The sequence below is a fragment of the Physeter macrocephalus genome, chromosome 5 (assembly GCF_002837175.3).
Source record: "Physeter macrocephalus isolate SW-GA chromosome 5, ASM283717v5, whole genome shotgun sequence".
Classification (NCBI taxonomy): Eukaryota; Metazoa; Chordata; class Mammalia; order Artiodactyla; family Physeteridae; genus Physeter; species Physeter macrocephalus.
In genome coordinates this window covers 7,433,633-7,450,739 of record NC_041218.1, presented here as the reverse complement: position 1 = coordinate 7,450,739, position 17,107 = coordinate 7,433,633, and the positions used below count along the sequence as shown (strand labels likewise).

At 44.6% G+C, this 17,107-nt stretch overlaps 1 protein-coding gene across 1 annotated transcript in view; it reads left to right on the top strand.

Annotated features, from left to right (window-relative positions):
* Positions 1–17,107, top strand: part of CUL1 (cullin 1) — a 110,420-nt gene that overhangs the window by 28,946 nt on the left and 64,367 nt on the right. The window contains 1 exon segment of the mRNA XM_055084772.1: positions 10,122–10,423. Coding sequence (XP_054940747.1) covers positions 10,284–10,423 — 140 coding nt within the window. The 5' untranslated portion in view covers positions 10,122–10,283.

Below are 17,107 nucleotides of genomic sequence, written 5' to 3'. Positions count from 1 at the left end.
GGTCTGGTTCAGTCTCCCCTGGGGTCACTGCTCCTTCCCCTGGGTCCCGATGCACACACTACTTTATGTGTGCCCTCCGAGAGTGGAGTCTTTGTTTCCCTGAGTCCTGTCGAAGTCCTGCAGTCAAATCCCGCTAGCCTTCAAAGTCTGATTCTCTGGGAATTCCTCCTCCCGCTGCCGGACCCCCAGGTTGGGAAGCCTGACGTGGGGCTCAGAGTCTTCACTCCAGTGGGTGGACTTCTGTGGTATAAGTGTTCTCCCGTTTGTGAGTCACCCACCCAGCAGTTATGGGATTTGATTTTACTGTGATTGTGCCCCTCCTACTGTCTCATTGTGGCTTCTCCTTTGTCTTTGGATGTGGGCTGTCTTTTCTGGTGAGTTCCAGTGTCTTCCTGTCACTGATTGTCCAGCACCTAGTTGTGATTCTGGTGTTGTCGCAAGAGGGAGTGAGAGCACATCCTTCTACTCTGCCATCTTGGTTCCTCCCATTAATATGGTTTTAAGACCATGCGTTCATGACCTGAATAGTTCTGTAAACTATAGTCCGAAGTCAGGGTTTCGGCAGGGCCGTGCTCCCTCCAGGCCATCAGGGGAGGATCCTTCCTTGCCTTCCAGCTTCTGGCAGCCCCAGGAGTTCCTTGGCTTTTCTCTCCTGTGTTTTTTGTTGTTGTTGTTGTTTTAACTCTCATATATACAAATGGTATCATACAATATGAATTCCTCTGTCACTTTTTTCGCTCTAGACTCTTTCTAAAATTTATCTGAGTTGAAGTAGCCGAAGTTGATTTGTGTGTGGTCTATTGTGTGACTGTCCTGCAGTTTATTTGTGAATTCTCCTGTCGGTGAACTTGTGGGTTGTTTCTAGGTTTGTGTTTTTCTTCTTGTTCTTACAAACGTATGGCAAATGCATGTTTGCATATTTCTTGGTGTGCATAGGCGAATGTTCCTCTAGGTCTAAATCACTGTTTTATCATACATTTCATATCTTACGTGCCACACTGCTGGTGAAAGCCGGGGGTTCTGCATACTTCTAACCAAGTGTTAGAAAATAAGTAGTTACTGAGTAATACCCAGGATCATTCACATTTTTTTTTTTTTTTTTCGGTACGTGGGCCTCTCACTGCTGTGGCCTCTCCCGTTGCGGAGCACAGGCTCCGGACGCGCAGGCTCAGTGGCCATGGCTCATGGGCCCAGCCGCTCCGTGGCACGTGGGATCTTCCCGGACCGGTGCACGAACCCGCGTCCCCTGCATCGGCAGGCGGACTCTCAACCACTGCGCCACCAGGGAAGCCCCATTCACATTTTAATCGGATTTAAAATGTTACTAAACTAGAAAAGCTACATTTCGCCTTGTTTTATTTTTTTATTTTTTAACAGTGAATTTTAACTGTATTTTCATTTACTCTAATGCTTTATTTTTAGAAGGTACTGTAACAGTTTAAGTCCATGCTTTGTTTTTTTCTTTTTACATTTTTTCAAAAGCAGTCACCTAACTGAAGCAGCTGTGGTCTTTTTGAAGAACCATGTTTCATGTATTCCTGTTACACCTCTGATTTGAGTGATTTTGCTTTGTTTATTTAACACTATTCAACATTGGCTTGTGCAAAAGCATCTGCTAAAGTGTGTTTGGTCTTAATTTATAGGAACAGAGGCAACTATCAGGACTGCATTAATAGACAAAAGTGGTATCTGGATTCTTTTGAGTTTGGAAGGTGAAACTGAGCAGGGGACGCAATTCTTTTATTATTTTTAAATTTGCGGGTTTCTCCCCTAGAGTAGAAATGTAGTTACGTTAATTAAAGTCTTAACTTATATTCCTGTCTGTTCTGTATTTAGGACTTGTTGGGGGAATAATGTAACACATTAGGAGCATGCCTGAGCTTAGCTGGTGAGACGTGGTCCTGGCCGAGGGCCATGCCCCGTCCCATAAATTGGAAGCCACCCTCTACTGAAACCAGAGGCCTAAGTCCCCTTGTGTCTCCCCAGGGTCTCTCCCATCTCTGAACTAACCCCCGTAGCTGCATCGTCTGTCCCCAGCGACCCAGATTCCTACCCCGGTCCTCCCCGCCCTCCCTTCTTTCCCCACCTAGTTCTTCATGGAACCTTCTGGAGCCCAATTCCGGGAATGGGAAACTCCTTGGAAGCCTCTCTTCACACGCCTTCGGCCTCCTTGCTCTTCCTCAGAGACTAAGGCCCCTGAAGCCGAGGTGTGGCCGTCGCTCTCCCTCCACATCCCACGGGCTCCCGTCGAAGGTGGTCTGGGGGCTCCGCTCGTCCCCTGGTGCTGCCCGACTGCTCAGCCCGCCTGCAGCGGCCAGTGTGCCCTGTCACCCTGTCGCAGTGCCCTGGCCTTCGGTGCGTCCACCTCACGGCAGCCCCTCTCGGGCCCAGCCGCCCAGCTGCGCCCCTCCCAGCCACAGCCCCCTGCCCTCCTGCCCCTCGCTCTCTCTCTGGAGGGAGGATGAGGACATGCGGGCCCTCCCTGGTTGTCGCATCCCCTTCCAGCCTCTTCACGCCTTCATGGCCAGAATTCCTAAAGATAGTCTGCATTTCTGTCCTTCCCAGCCCGCTCCAGTTTGATTCCTCCTCTTAAAACCAGTGAAACCTGCCTTGCTCAGGTCCCCAGTGACTTACATAGAGCTAAAGACAGAAGCTACATTTCGGATACTGTCACGATGATGAAAATAACAGCTAGCATTTATCAAAACACTACGTTGCCACATTCAACCCGGACCCTCATAGATATTAAGTGATTTACCCAAGATCATACAGGAAGTAAATGGCAGCGACCTCCTTAGGCCCAGCCAGCTGTGGCCTGCTCTGGCCTCCAGGATAGGTCTCGTTGCTTTTGGCTGTAACTTTGCAGGTACAAACTCTGCGGGCTCCCCAGCACCTAGTCAGTTTCTAAATGCTCCTCGGGATTCCGTCTGGGCCTATCTTCTTCTGTAATTTCTCTGATTGACTCTGGTTCCCAGACTCAAGTAGTGCCCTTCAGAGATGAGCTCTCAAGCACCTCAGGTTCACCAGGTCCAAAAGTGAACTGTCTCCTGCCTGTCTTCCCTCTGATGTGTTCTGTCCTGGTAAATGGTTCCCTGGTCCGTTTATCCTGTAGGTACTCGTGGGTGTTTATCATATATGCTCAAAGTATGCTCAAAGAAGAGAAATCCATAGGAGGCTGCCTGTTGCAGTATTACTTACAACTGTTAAGAAGTCAACACCTAGAAGCTCTCTAGCAGGGTGCTAGTGTGATGAACAGTAGAATAGTATATGCTCACAAAACCAGTGAGGCGTATTTCATTAAGTGAAGTGAGGTTTATCTCATTGTTAAATGGAAGAGTTGCAGAACACGGTGTGGTTGATCCCGAGAGTTAGGACCCTGTAGGGATCAGCACGGATTTACCTCCCCCCACTTTTTTTGAAAGTTATGTTGTTCCTTGAAACATTAGTGTTTTCTTGAAAATCCAGTCCTGAGATATGTTCAGGAAAAAATACGCTCTGGCTAAGTCAGTTTGAGTAGGAGATGCTTTATACTGTTTTTCTGATGGAAATTCATAAGACATTCACTTATCAAGGCCTCTGAAGTCTTGTAGCAAACAAAATATTTAGCTTCAGTAAAGCTAGCATTTCCCCAGATTCCCTCAATGGTCTGTTCAGTTGACGTTCCAATCAGTGTCTGTAGATGGCTGTTATAAGTGGTCTTTTAAGAAAGCCCTTTCCTTACTAATGAAACTGAGTTACTGACATCAAAGAGGATGTATTTGGCTGGTTTCTTGGAGGTCATTTGGTTAGTTCACACTTGTACTCAGTGAAGGAATCTTAGGCACCATTAATCTTGAGAAGCAGGCTGATTCGTTCACAGTTCGAATTGTTAGAAAACGTGTTTAATATCGATTCTGTTGGCTTTCATACCCCTTTGGAACAACAGTCTGTTCCATGAGGTAAAGCCTTAAATAGACAGCCTCCCTTCTCTTAGGTGCCTTTGTTTATTTTGGCTCCTAGGTTCCGCTCTGTATCTTACTTTCTGGGAGAGAGGAAGGTGAAGGGAGGGCGGGTGGGTGAGCAGTGCTGGTACTCATGCAGGCTTCTGAGCCGGGCTCCGGGGTGGGACGCCGCAGCCTGCTCTGCCACCGGTCCCTGCCCTTGGCCGGCTGCGTTTTGTGTCTTGGTTTCCTGCGCTTCCAAGTGGTGAGGTGGCAAATCTGCAGATTCTACCTCCGAGAACTTGAGTGTTCCTGCTGGATATTCGTCCCTGCAGTTGGTAAACCCTGTGATGCCAGGGACCTACTGTAACAGAGCACTTTTGAAAACCACCCCATTTCCTAAGTGTATATTTCGTTTCGTTTCGTTTTTAATATCTCTCGGCTTCTTGGACATCCTAAGTTTTTTGGCTCGGTGATGTGAATTATTGGGAAAATATTTTTAGCCCTTACCCCAAAGCCGTTTACGCCTCTGACTTTTCAGGAGGTCGGATTAAAATTATTGATAGTTTTTGATGGCCTGGTTATGAGATGGAGGGTATATGGTTTGTAAAGTGGTTTATTCCTGAAAATGCAACATTGACAGTTAAGCCAGTCTGGTTTTTTTGGCGGGGGCGGCGGGGGGGGGCGGTGCTGCGTTGGGTCTTCGTTGCTGCGTGCGGGCTTTCTCTAGTTGCGGCAAGCGGGGGGCTACTCTTCGTTGTGCGCGGGCTTCTCACTGCGGTGGCTTCTCTGGTTGCAGAGCACGGGCTCTAGGCATGCGGGCTCAGTAGTTGTGGCACGCGGGCTCAGTAGTTGTGGCTCGCGGGCTCTAGAGCGCAGGCTCCGTAGTTGTGGCGCACGGGCTTAGTTGCTCCGCGGCCTGTGGGATATTCCCAGACCAGGGCTCGAACCCGTGTCCCCTGCGTTGGCAGGAGGATTCTTCACCACTGCGCCACCAGGGAAGCCCCTAAGCCAGTCTTCTATGGGCACCTCTATTATTGTACTTTATTATTCCAGACAATTTTATAGTCAGACATTGAGTGCTGCCTAAACAGGTGAAATCCAGACACACAAACCCGCCCACACCCCAAGGTGGAAACCTCCATGAGCAAAGCATCTTGGGTCCATCTGGGCCCCAACCAGGTGCCCCGTCAGGGAAAGACTTGACTCCTGCGCATGGTCAGCAGGTAGCCTCCAGTTAGCACCGCCCTGCCCAGCCCATTGCAGGGACTGAGCTGGCAGGAGCAGAAAGGCTGCCTCTGCAGCCCTGCGTGCCATGTCCGGGCAGTGCTGGGCACCCAGCTGCCTGCCAGGTGGGGACCACCTCACAGTTCCCTTCCTTCTCTGCCCGGTCCTGCTTCCCCCCTGCCTGTCACAGGTGTCGTCCCTAAGAAGCATCTTGCACCCAAACTCTGTCCCAGCATCTGCTCCAGGGAGCCCAGCCTGAGACCAGCAGGTCAGCTGCTATCAGCATGTGACCTGATTTTTAGGACCTTTTTCTGATGTAGTTACTTTTAACGTTTCCCTTTAGATTTAGTTTGTTGTAGTATAAGTGGTAAATGTTAAATATATGAATGTGAGGCTCACTGGGGGATATTAAAAATATAAGGTAAGGTAAGGTTATCCTCTTCAGACTTCTCAACTAAGTCAATAAGGACGTGAGAATTGTTGTGAACCTTGGATCAACTCTGTATGAATTTTGGAATCTCAGTGGGGACAACTAGAAGAAGGGAATGAGCAGTGTAAAAGGGGAAACAGTAAAGTGCCCAAAAGCAGGAGTAGAATACTTTGCTGATTTTTCGGCCTAGTCTCCATATGAGCCGAGATTTGCCGTGGCACCAGATTTCCACGTGTAGACCTAGACACAGAACGTGCGTAATAAAGTAGACCTGACATTTTAACGTGAAAAGGTTGTTTTTGATCTTAAAATACCAGTGACTCTTGACAGAGTGTAAGCTTATAACTGGAATCAGATGTACGATACGAGGAAGAAAGAACACATTTGGGTGCTGAGGTTGAGTGAGGACAATGAGGTCTTGTGGGGAAAATCACTGACCGTTTTATTTGGTGTATCTTAACCTTGCCTCTGGGGCAGGGTTCGGGGTGAGTTTGGTATGACAGGTGCTACCCTGACTTTATACTGCTCTGATATTTGCAGTGTTCTTAGTTTAAAAAGTCAGGCTTTTTTTTTCTTTTTTTCCAATCCAGCTTTCTTAAATTTCAAAATATTTAAATAGATTTAATATCGATACGATTAGGACTGGTTTGTTCTTTCAGACTATCAGCTCTTTTCATTGGAGCTGTTTGGGTTTGTAACATTAATAGATACCTGGTGAATCTGTTTGTTTGTTTTTCTTATGGCTCTGTTAGTGGTTTCCCTGTTTATTGACACCTAAAAATCAAAGAATCTACAGTTCAGCCTAGAGTGCTGGGGGGAGCACTGGCTTGAGCAGCCGGAGCCCTGGCCTGGGGTCCCGCCACCTCCTAGCACTGTGACCTTGATCAGCTCTGATTGTTTCTTTGAGTCCGTTTCTTCATCTATAAAAGGAAGGGCCAGAACCATCTTTTAAGGTTAACCTCTGATCGTCTGTGACTGTAATTGGCTCTTATGAGCAAACACTTTGGGCACAAATGCCTGGTACATAAAGTTTCCAGTTTACAAGTGGGTTGTATACCAAAGATGTGTATGTTAGCCTCTTAGATGTTTTATTCCATGGAAGTGGACCGCGTCTGCTTTGATTTACTATTAACAGTACCTAACCAGGGCAGAGGACAGTGCTTGGCACAGGGTCGCTTCTACTAAATATTTGTTAAATAATAATGGTCACTAAATTTCTGTAACTCTCATAAGTCTGTTTAAAAACTGTGTTAAAATATGTATACATTTGCAGTGACCAGGATAATATAAAACATGACTAAATGAAACAGCAAGAAATAAATTTTAGCCTAAAATCTAGTGTTTGAAGGAAAAAGTTGAAAGGGAACAAGGTAGAATTTGTGGAGATGCTACAGGGGGATTTGGAGCGAGTTTAGATGCTCGATGATGCTGGTATTTCCTTATTTCTCAATCCTTTCAAAACATGTAACTCATCGATTCCTTAATTTACTCTCTGGTTTATCCATGCAAGACATTGATGGAGCTCTGTGCCTGCCCTGCAGTGGGCTCAGAGGCACTGTGGTGAGGGAAGGAGACGGCCTCTGTGCCCGGGAATCCTTCTCAGCGGTACAGGGAGAGGGTCCCAGTAAAGACACAGCCGTGGAGTATCGACTCTGAGAGAGAGTTAAGACGGGAAAGGCCTGGAAATGGGCGGGGCGGGCCTGGACCTCGCCCGGGAGTTCCCTAGTGTGTCTCCTGTGGCTGGAAAAGAACTTGACGAAGAGGAGCTTTCCGGGAAGAAGCAGCAGCAAGTGCTCAGATATTCAGGAGTGGAGAGGGGACTGGCACGTCCAAGAAAGGAGGACAGAGTCTGTGCGGCTGTCCCCCAGGGGGTGAAGGGGGAGTTTTGTAAGAGGCAAACGAGGAGAGAGATGTGATTCTGCCGTAGTAGGGATTTCTCTGCTTCAGGCTGCCTTTGCTCTCAGGATGACAGCCTAGTCAGAGTGACAGTTTTAGACTCCACTGCTATGTGAAGAATAGACGGGGAGTGACGTAAATATTGGGAGGTATGGGAGTCCAGTTTAGACTATGAAAATTGTGGTCCAGGTAAGAGAGGATGGTGATGATTATTGGAAGAGGAAATAGAGGTGAGTGAGTGGATTTGAAATGACCTTGAGAGTTAAAATCTATAGCAACTGAATGTGAAAGATGAGGGATAAGGCATTAGAATTATTCCCAGGTTTCTGGTGTGTGGGTACGTGGAGCTGCCACTTACCAAGGCGGGCAGCACTGGCGGAGAATGGAGGTTGGAGGAAGACCCAGAGTCCAGTTGTGGATCTGCTGGGTTTGAGACATAGAAGAAGATGTGAACTGGATACAGAGATAGGCCTGGAGTTCAGAGAAGAAGTCTGGGCTGGAGATGAACGTTGTGAGTGACTGGCCTATGGAGGTTTGAAGAAAGAAGGGTTGATACATCCCCATCCTATGCTTATGTGTCATAATTGAATTTACTTTTTTAAGGTACCCAGTTGAAATGATAAGGTGAGGTAAAGATAGAAATGGGGAAAGTCGAGGGACTTCCCTGGTGGTGCAGTGGTTAAAGCTCTGCGCTCCCAATGCAGGGGGCCCGGGTTCCATCCCTGGTCGGGGAACTAGATCCCGCGTGTATGCCACAACCAGGGAGCCCGCGTGCCACAACTAAGGCCCAGCACAACCAAATAAATAAGTAAATAAATAAAATTTTTTAATGAGTTTAAAAAAATGGGGAAAGTTGAACATTTTTTTCAGTTGCTGGTAGAAATTAGAAGAGAAGAAAAGGAAGTAAATAGAGCATCTAGATGGGTCTGAGAAAGCTTACGATCTAAGGTAGAATTAACTGAATTGTGAGTCTGGGAAATTAAAGTGATAATTTCCCTTTAGGGAAAAACTAAGTAAGTGACAGGGAATGGAGTGTAGGTTTAAGCAGGGGTGCCGTCGGGTGGCGCTGCCAGTCCACAGTACCCTGATTCCTGTCAAGTGGGGCGTTAGTGTGTACCATCCACGGCAGAGGAAAGGCAGATTGACATTATATGAGGAAACATTTGCAAAGCGGTTGCTGAGTTGTTAGTTTCTTAAAACTTGGGGATTCGTTCTTGTTAGACATCATTATATTTCACATTTGGACATACCTATTTGAATGTATGTCATAAAATATTTTCAGGATCAGGAATGATGTCGTGGTTTCATAAAATATTAAGTCCCATGGCTTAGGTTATAAATACTAGAGATGAGTTATGCTTCCCAAGTTCAGACTTAATCCATACGCGTGACCTACATTGTCCTGAAACGTGCCTTAGCCTACGGAGAGCTCTATAATGCTGTTGAAGTTGCAGGAGGCACTGAATCCCTTGCAGGCTTTGACAACCCGTTCTTCCTGTTCCAGATACCATTTGCATCCCAACAACATTTACTTTTTGGAGCCATTAAAATAATTCAGTGTTTCCTAGTTTTGCACCAGAAATACTTGTTTTAAAGCCTCCACATTTTGATGTGATGTACATAGACAATCCTTAAAGTATGTCTGTAGTGTTTTGTATTGGGAAGTACTGACTTAATACAGTATTGGATAGCTGAAGTTCTTTATCTGTGGATCCATAATCCTGAGGCATTATAAATTGTATTTTGCGGTAGCTTCATTCACTTAGAAATAATAGGCATTACCACTTGTCACGTGTTTACTATGTGTTAAATAGATTAGCCCCCATTTTGCAGGCTGGGAAATTGAGGCTTAGAGCAGTGCGAAGTTAAGTAACTTGCCCAAGACCACATATTTGTAGGTATGGAGCTGAGCTTCAAACCCAGGTCTCCCTAAATTGAGGGAACATTTTGAATTTTGGTAATTCTTGCCCAATTCTCTTCTGAAAAGGGAGTGACCAGGAATTCACCGGCGGTCCAGTGGTTAGGACTCGGCACTTTCACTGCCGGGGCCCAGGTTCAATCCCTGATTGCAGGGAACTAAGATCCCACGGGGCCGCCGCACCAAAAGCCGGGGCGGGGCGGGCGGCAGAGTGACCATTTCCCTCACCTTCAGCCTCAACAACATTTGCATTTTGCCAGATGCTAAGTGAAAAGTGTTTTAAATTCACAGGTAACTAGCGAGATTGACTGTTTGGCTTTTTGTTCTAGCTATTTTTGTTTCTCTTTCTGGAAATTTCCTTTGCCTTTTACCCTTTGAGTTTGTCTTTCTAACTGTTCCATAGGTCAAGTAATATAGTTTAAGCTTTGATACCTTTCGGAGGCCTGCAAAGTAACGTGTTGGCTGTGCTTGTGTCCGTTTTACCCAGCTTTTCTTGTGAGCGCTAATAGGCATAATGATTTTGAACTAAACGTCTCCGTAAGCACACACAGCCCGCGTCGTAAGAGTGTGTTTCCACACAGAAAGAGGAACGCTCTCTGGATTAGAGTGGTACCTCCTGAGGCCTGCGGACTATTTCTGCCATGTGGCAGGCCTCCTGTCCCACCCCCGCTCCCGCCCCAACGCAGGATGTTGAAAAAGGATTCATTAGTTCCCTTTATTTCTTCTTCAGGTTTGCCTGCAATGAGATTTCATCCTCTGCCTTTAAAGGACGTCCTTTCTGAACTGCTGTGAATAAATTTGGAATGAGACTGTATATTTTCATCTAATGGAGGAGTAGCTGTACCTCGAATAAGGATTGCTGCCCTGGACGACTTCAGAATATTACTCAACAATGTCATCCAACAGGAGCCAGAATCCCCATGGACTGAAGCAGATCGGCCTTGACCAGATCTGGGACGACCTCAGAGCTGGAATCCAGCAAGTGTATACCAGGCAAAGCATGGCGAAGTCCAGATACATGGAACTCTACACGTATCCTCCTGCTCGAGCTGTGGTTGCTTTGCTTAGGGTTTTGGTTATTTACTAGTCTGATCTGTGCGTTGTTAGAAATTTTACGTCACGTGTTCTCTTCCATTTCATCCTGTAATGTAAGACTCGGTTTTTGCTTTAAAAGTTAACTCATTTACTCGTCTTTGTTTTGAGCAGAGGTGAAATTGGCTACTTGGTAGTCTAAAGCAGTGCTGTTCAGGACAGCAGCCTGTAGCGGCACGCGGCTATTTACATTTGAAATCATTAGTCGTGGTAGCCGTGTTTTCAAGTGCTCTGTAGGTAATAGACTACTTTGATCATTGCAGGAAGTTCTGCTGGACCACGCTGGTTAAAGCCGGGGAGCACTGGTTTCTATATTGTGCCGGGCTGCCTTCATGCTGTGGGGGCAGAGCGGAATAGCTTGCATCAGACACGGTCTGAGGCACAAAGCTGTGTATTTACCGTCTGGTCCTTTATGGGACAGGTTTGCTGACTCCCGTCTAAAGGGTCACCACATAGAGCAGAAGTTGTACTGTTATGGCCTTGTTTTACAAATAATGTGTTCAGGTGTTTCACTCACTGTTACGTGGTCCACGATGGGTGCAGGGCACCGCTGTGTGCTACGAAGGATACATTGTCTGTTGTATACAGTTGGCCCTCCTGATCCGCAGATGCGGAGCTCCAGCTGTGCTAGTCACTTTACATAAGGAACTTGAGCATCCACGGGTTTTGGTATTGTTGGCGGGGAGGGTTCCTGGAACCTGTCCCCCACAGGTATCGAGGGACGCCTGTACTCCAAGACATACTATTTAACTTGTAGAGTTTCTTGATTCCGTTCAAATACAAGAAGTTGCAATTTAAGCTAACTCACCAAAGAGCAGGTTGCTGGTTCTAGGAGTTTAAAGTTGCCAGTTCAGTGGAGATTTAAGTAAATCTTTAATATGTATCAGTGATTGTCAAACTTGGTTATGCGATATTCCAGTATGCCCTCAACTATGTTAATGTTTTATAATCTGAAAAAATTAACATTAATTTAAGTAGATATGAAACTATATGTCTATCTCTAAATTTAAACCTTACTGTAGGTACGTACAGATATTCATAAATGTGTATATACTTACACTGTAGAATACTTTAAAAAGAAAACAGCTTTAGTGAAATATAATTCACATACCCCAAAAACTCACCCCTTTTTAAGTGTACAATGCAGCAGTTTTTAGTATAGTCCCATGTTGTGCAAGCGTAACCGCTGTCTAAATTTAGAGTATTTTCATCACCGTCCTGTCCCCCCGAAAAGAAACTCTGTACCCATATTAGCAGTCACTTCCCATTCTGTCCTCCCCCCGGTCCTGGCAGCTGCTAACCTACTTTCTGTCTCTGTGAATTTGCCTGTTCTGGACATTTCACATAAATGGACTCACACAGCGTCTGGCCTTTGTGATTGGCTTCTTGCGCTTAGCATAATGTCTTCAGGCTTCATCCTTGTAGCACGTGTCAGCACATCATTCCTTTTTACGTCTGAGTTGAATGCATATTCCATATTTTGTTTATCCATCAGTAATGGATATCTGGGTTGTTTATACGTTTTGGCTATTATGAATATTGTATATGAGTTTCTGTGTGGACATGTGTTTTTAATTCTCTTAGATATATATGCAGGAGTGGAACTGCTGGATCGTGATATGTAGAACACTTCTAAGGGCAGTAGAATCTTTGCAAATGAGAGGATATTGACCCACTCAAGAGGGTTGTGGCTTGCTAGGTACGATGGGTTGTTGTTGTTGTTTTTTAAATTCTTGTAAATAATAGATATAAAGATGTTGATTCCAGTTGTGAGAAGATAAGGCACTTAGTTGGATTCCTGGTGTGCAAACAACAAGGGAGCAGTAGTGTAGATAGAAGACATCATGGAAACTTAGCTGCTGGTTTGTCTCTGGGGAATTTATTAGTTGTAATTTTTGATCAACTCAGATTGGTCCTTAGCCCAATCACATGTTTTGCTCTTAGAACTCTGAGAAAGTAGAGACTTGTCTGCTTGCTGCAATTACTGAATTCTTTTATTCTACGAATAATTATAATTTGTGGTTCTGACACCTTCAATTTTAATTTTTTTAGGAATACTACTCTTAAATTGAGTATTATTCTTCCAGTTTTGTCTGAGAAGATAATAACTGCATATATTTAATAAGAGTGGAGAATCTGAACTAGAGCATCTGACTTTAATTCTTTAGATATTATGAAATAATATCTATGAAATCATAGCTACCATTTGAGTCCTGTGTGTCAGACATTGTGCTAAGAACCGTCTACATGTTATTTAAGGCTTATATCACCCACGGGGGTTGGTGGTAGTAACCCTCCTTTAGTGCTGTCAGAAACCTGATCTCCAAAACGCAGGTAACTTGCCTAGTTGTTATAGCAACCATTGGGCAATGATGATGCCTGTCTAAAATTCGTAGCAGCCTGAATCTAGAAACGGCCTTTATCCACTCACTGTACGGCCTTCAGATTTTGTATGTGAATGAATCACTGCTCCCGAAGTATTTTCTATATTTTTCTTATGAAGTTCCAAAGAAGAGGGTTTGATCAGCTCTTAATTATTAACTTTTAGGATACAGATGAAACAGAATGTCTATTTGTATTTATTAATTTAATTACTGAAAATCACAAAATTTTACTCCCCCCTTTACCTGCATTTTTAACATCAGTGTTATTTTCCTAAGTAGAAGACCTTGAGTCATCTGACACAGTTTTCTAGAACACATCTACACTTCCATTTCAGTTATTTAACATACAGTATTTTTGGAAACTGTGTGTCGCCATACCGCAGTTTTATCCCAGCCTCAGTTTACATAACAGTATTTTTTAAAGTTTTCTCTTTCGGGTGTATGTTCAGCCTCCCATGTAACCGCTTAACTGCATCGCCCTTTAAAATAACCTCCCCCAGGCTGGTCTCCAGTGACAGATGATTTAACACTTTGGATTGTGAGCTTGTGTTTCAGGCTGGGAGGTACTTTCAGTCCCAGGAAGAAGGAGCAGACTGTGCATCTCCCTGCTGTAGTGTCACCCTTCAAAGTCCTGGCCTTATCAGGAGCTGGTGAGGGAGAGTGGGTCAGAAAGGGAGGAGAGGAAAACTGCCTGAGAGAAAAATGAGGGATCCTTTCCCCATAATTGTAGCCAGTAGCTAATAGCTAGATTTTTTTTTTTTAATAGCTAGATTTTTAACCCTTCGTTCATCCTGGAGAACCATGTGACATGTTTTCTAGAGAAAAGTAACCTACTTCTGGATGTGAAACAGATATTCTTTGAGCTTTTAGGAACCCTGGCATTTATTGGTGCTATAACAAGAAGGTGGGTTATTATACAGCATAAACATTTTTCTCGATTTTTCAACTCAAAATGGCAAAGGAAAGAGAAGGGAACTTGGGGAAAGAAAAAAAAAAAAAGTCCCAGAGCATCTACAGTCAGAAAGATCTAGTTCAATTAACTTTGTTTCCGGCCATTTCACAGACGTTTCCTTTTTCTTCTGAAGTTTAGCCTGAAGCTCTTGCTCCCCACTGTCTGTCTGCTCAGCACTTACGTTCACTTCTGATTTTCTGTGATGTCTTAGCTATGTGGAGTTAACAATGCAGCAACTTTTTTTTTTTTTTTTTTTTTTTGGGCAGTAAAATGTAGGAGTACGTTCTCTGCGGGTGGGTAAATAATAGTAGGTTTCCTTTCTCTTGAACTTGAAATAAGTAATGAAGTTTCCTATTCAGTTTCTTGACACCAGTGTGTTCCCGGTGCTGTGCCCAGCTCAGAGAGCAGGCCTGGGTCCTGACTCGCAGGCAGATGTTGGTGAAGGGAGTGCAGTGTGATGAGGGGACCCCTGTGGCATAACCGAGAACACCCGGTCTGGTCTAGTCTAGTCTAGACATCAGGCCATCTGGTTAAGTTTGTTGGTTTTGCTAGGCCCCGGGTCTACCTGCTTCTCACTTCCAGGTCAAAATTCTTTTGTTCTGAAGTCATTATTCATCTCAAATCATAATTTTAGCTTCCCTTGGAGTCAGTTTAAACTTCCATGTTGATGTCTTTCTCTTTTTTTCTCTCTGCCTGCATTAGTTCTCAGAAACTTAAAAGTGGCTGTTTTTCTCCCTGTAGTGCTGTGAGCTGAATTAGTTTATTCTCTTTTCTTAGCCTGTTTTTTCAGAGTTCTTTTTCCCGGACCGGTACACTAAGGATCACGTTCCTGTTTCCTAGCCTTGACCGCACCTCTCAGTAAGTTATAACACCGGTGCATTCAGAATTCAGTTAATCTCTGTCCCGAAACTCTGTGACAGAGTTCGCCATCAGTGGGGCTGGGGCACTTTTTCACCCAGGCGGGTCTGCTGGGCCCCTGGCCGCCTGCAGCGTAGGCCTTGCAGGCTTGCCGCGCCAGGACGTGCTGGTCCTGCCGCAGCTCATCACCTGCCAGCTGGGCCGTCGTGTCACTGTCGCTGTCACTGTGCTCAGGTCGCCGGCTCCTCTGCGGGAGCTGTGGATGCAGGGCCAGTGGTCCAGGTGGCGGCCTTTCTTCTTGGCCTGCCTGCTCCAGAGTTCTCTTTCCTTTATAGAGACTCAGTCTTGTAGAAAATCGGATCAAACAGAAAGAGTCACAAATTGTTTTCACAATAGATTATTAATGATGATCCATGTCCATTTTGAAATAACCATGTAGGCAGTGAAGGTATTTGGACATTTTTCATCTTGTATACTTTTTATTCAGGAGTCTTACATTCATCTGACTCTGCTCACCTAATGAGCATGGCTTACAGCAGATAAACCTAAATGTACAGAAGTATTTTTTCCAAATGTATGCTACTGTTCATACGTATATATATATATATATATATATATATGTGTCCATACTTTTAGAGTATGGTTCTGAAGGATGTAACTGGTTCACAGAAAGAAGAAATGCAAATGGTCAGTAAGCATATAGGAAAATTTTCAACCTCTTAATTATTAAAGAAATGAAGAATTAAAAATTTTTTAAACTTATCATGTGGAAAACATTTTTAAAGAAATGGTCGTAGCCAGTGTTGACCAGAGTGAAGGGAGCTGGAGCCCCTGCAGTCAGGTGGGAGTGTTAGTTTGCTGTGATCTTTCTGGAGAAATTTAGAAGTATAAAGACATAAAAATGTACTTGGGTCTGGTGATTTTTTAAACTTTTAACTCTGTCCTAAGGAAATAGTTGTGTCCAAGTTGTATGTGCAAGGTGGTTCGGAATACTTTAATAATAGGAAACAACAGAAAACAACCTCAACCTTCAACATTAAGGACTTGGTATAAAATAGCCATAAACAGCCATTAAAAATTCGTTGAAGACTATTCATTGACTATTGATGTAATAATGTTCGTAAAGCGGGGAAAGCAGGGTAGGAAGTGGTCTGTGTGCTGTGGTCCCTCACGGCATCCTCTCTGCTTTTGAAACGCTTTCCGTAGTATTGAAAGTGGCTATCCGTATGTATTGGGCTTATAGATGATTAAGAAAAAAAAAAAAAACTGATCTGTGCTTTCTAGATTTTCAGTATAGAACATGCATTTTTAAATACAGTTATTTAGTTTTTGCTGGTTTTCCTTATGCAAATATAGGTCCTAGTTATTATAGTTGCTTGCAAAATTCTCTCTACCTTTCATTACTGACATCGAACTATTAAAATAGTTTATGGGATTGAGAAATTGTATCTATCCTTGAGAGAGAACCCACAGAAATGATAGTTATATTGCATAGTTGTCTCTAGAAGCAACATTTTTGGTTTATTAGTGTAAATATGATATGTTCAGCTTTTTTCTTCTAAATCTGATTCGTAATGTATATACTTAGAGCACTCTGAGCGTTGTTAAAACAAATTTTATAGTTAATCACAGTCCATTGCATGGAGTCTCTGCCTTTGAAATAAATGTGAACTTATTTGCTTCGTCTGGGATTTTCCTTTTCAAAGCTGTACCTACCACCGCCTAGAGAGAACTTGATTCTTTTATAACTTTACAGACGACAGTGCAGGATGGAAGGCAGGCCAGGCCTGCTGCTCCCGCCAGCGGGTACAGGTGGAACGTTTGTTGACACGAAGATAGGAAGTATTTTCAACACAACTTTCAGTGCAGAGCCTTTCCAAATGATTTTAATACAAGCAATTGCTTAAATTTCCACTAAGTTCACTTGGATAAGAAGTGGTAGTAGAAAGTGGTTCCGCTCTGTTTAGTTTTGCTTCTTTAATTGATTTTTCTTTTAGAAAATGAAAATGGCTCGAGTTTGGTAGTAACTAAAAGTCACAAATGGATTCCCCAGATGTGTTGACTTTATGTAGACGGCCTGGTGCTGTGTGGTAACAGACAGTGGGGGCATCTGCCTTATCCTAAAGCATTTACGGGCTCACGTGGCCTCACAGCTGGGACAGCGTATCATCACATGCAGCACCTGGGACGACAGCTGCGGGGCGGGCACCCGGGAGATGGCTGCACGCCACCCGACCCCTTTCGCGGTGACTCGTCCCAACCAGTCATGCAAAAGGTGTGTTTTGGCAAATGATGGAGCAGTTCTAGGATACGGAAGAGTCGTAGGCCCGTTTCGGAGGCAGAACCAGGCTCGGCTCTTGAACGCCAGGTGCCGCCACGCCACAGTGCCATCCGGGCCGCCTGCAGACAGAGGCCCCAGGTGTCTGCCTA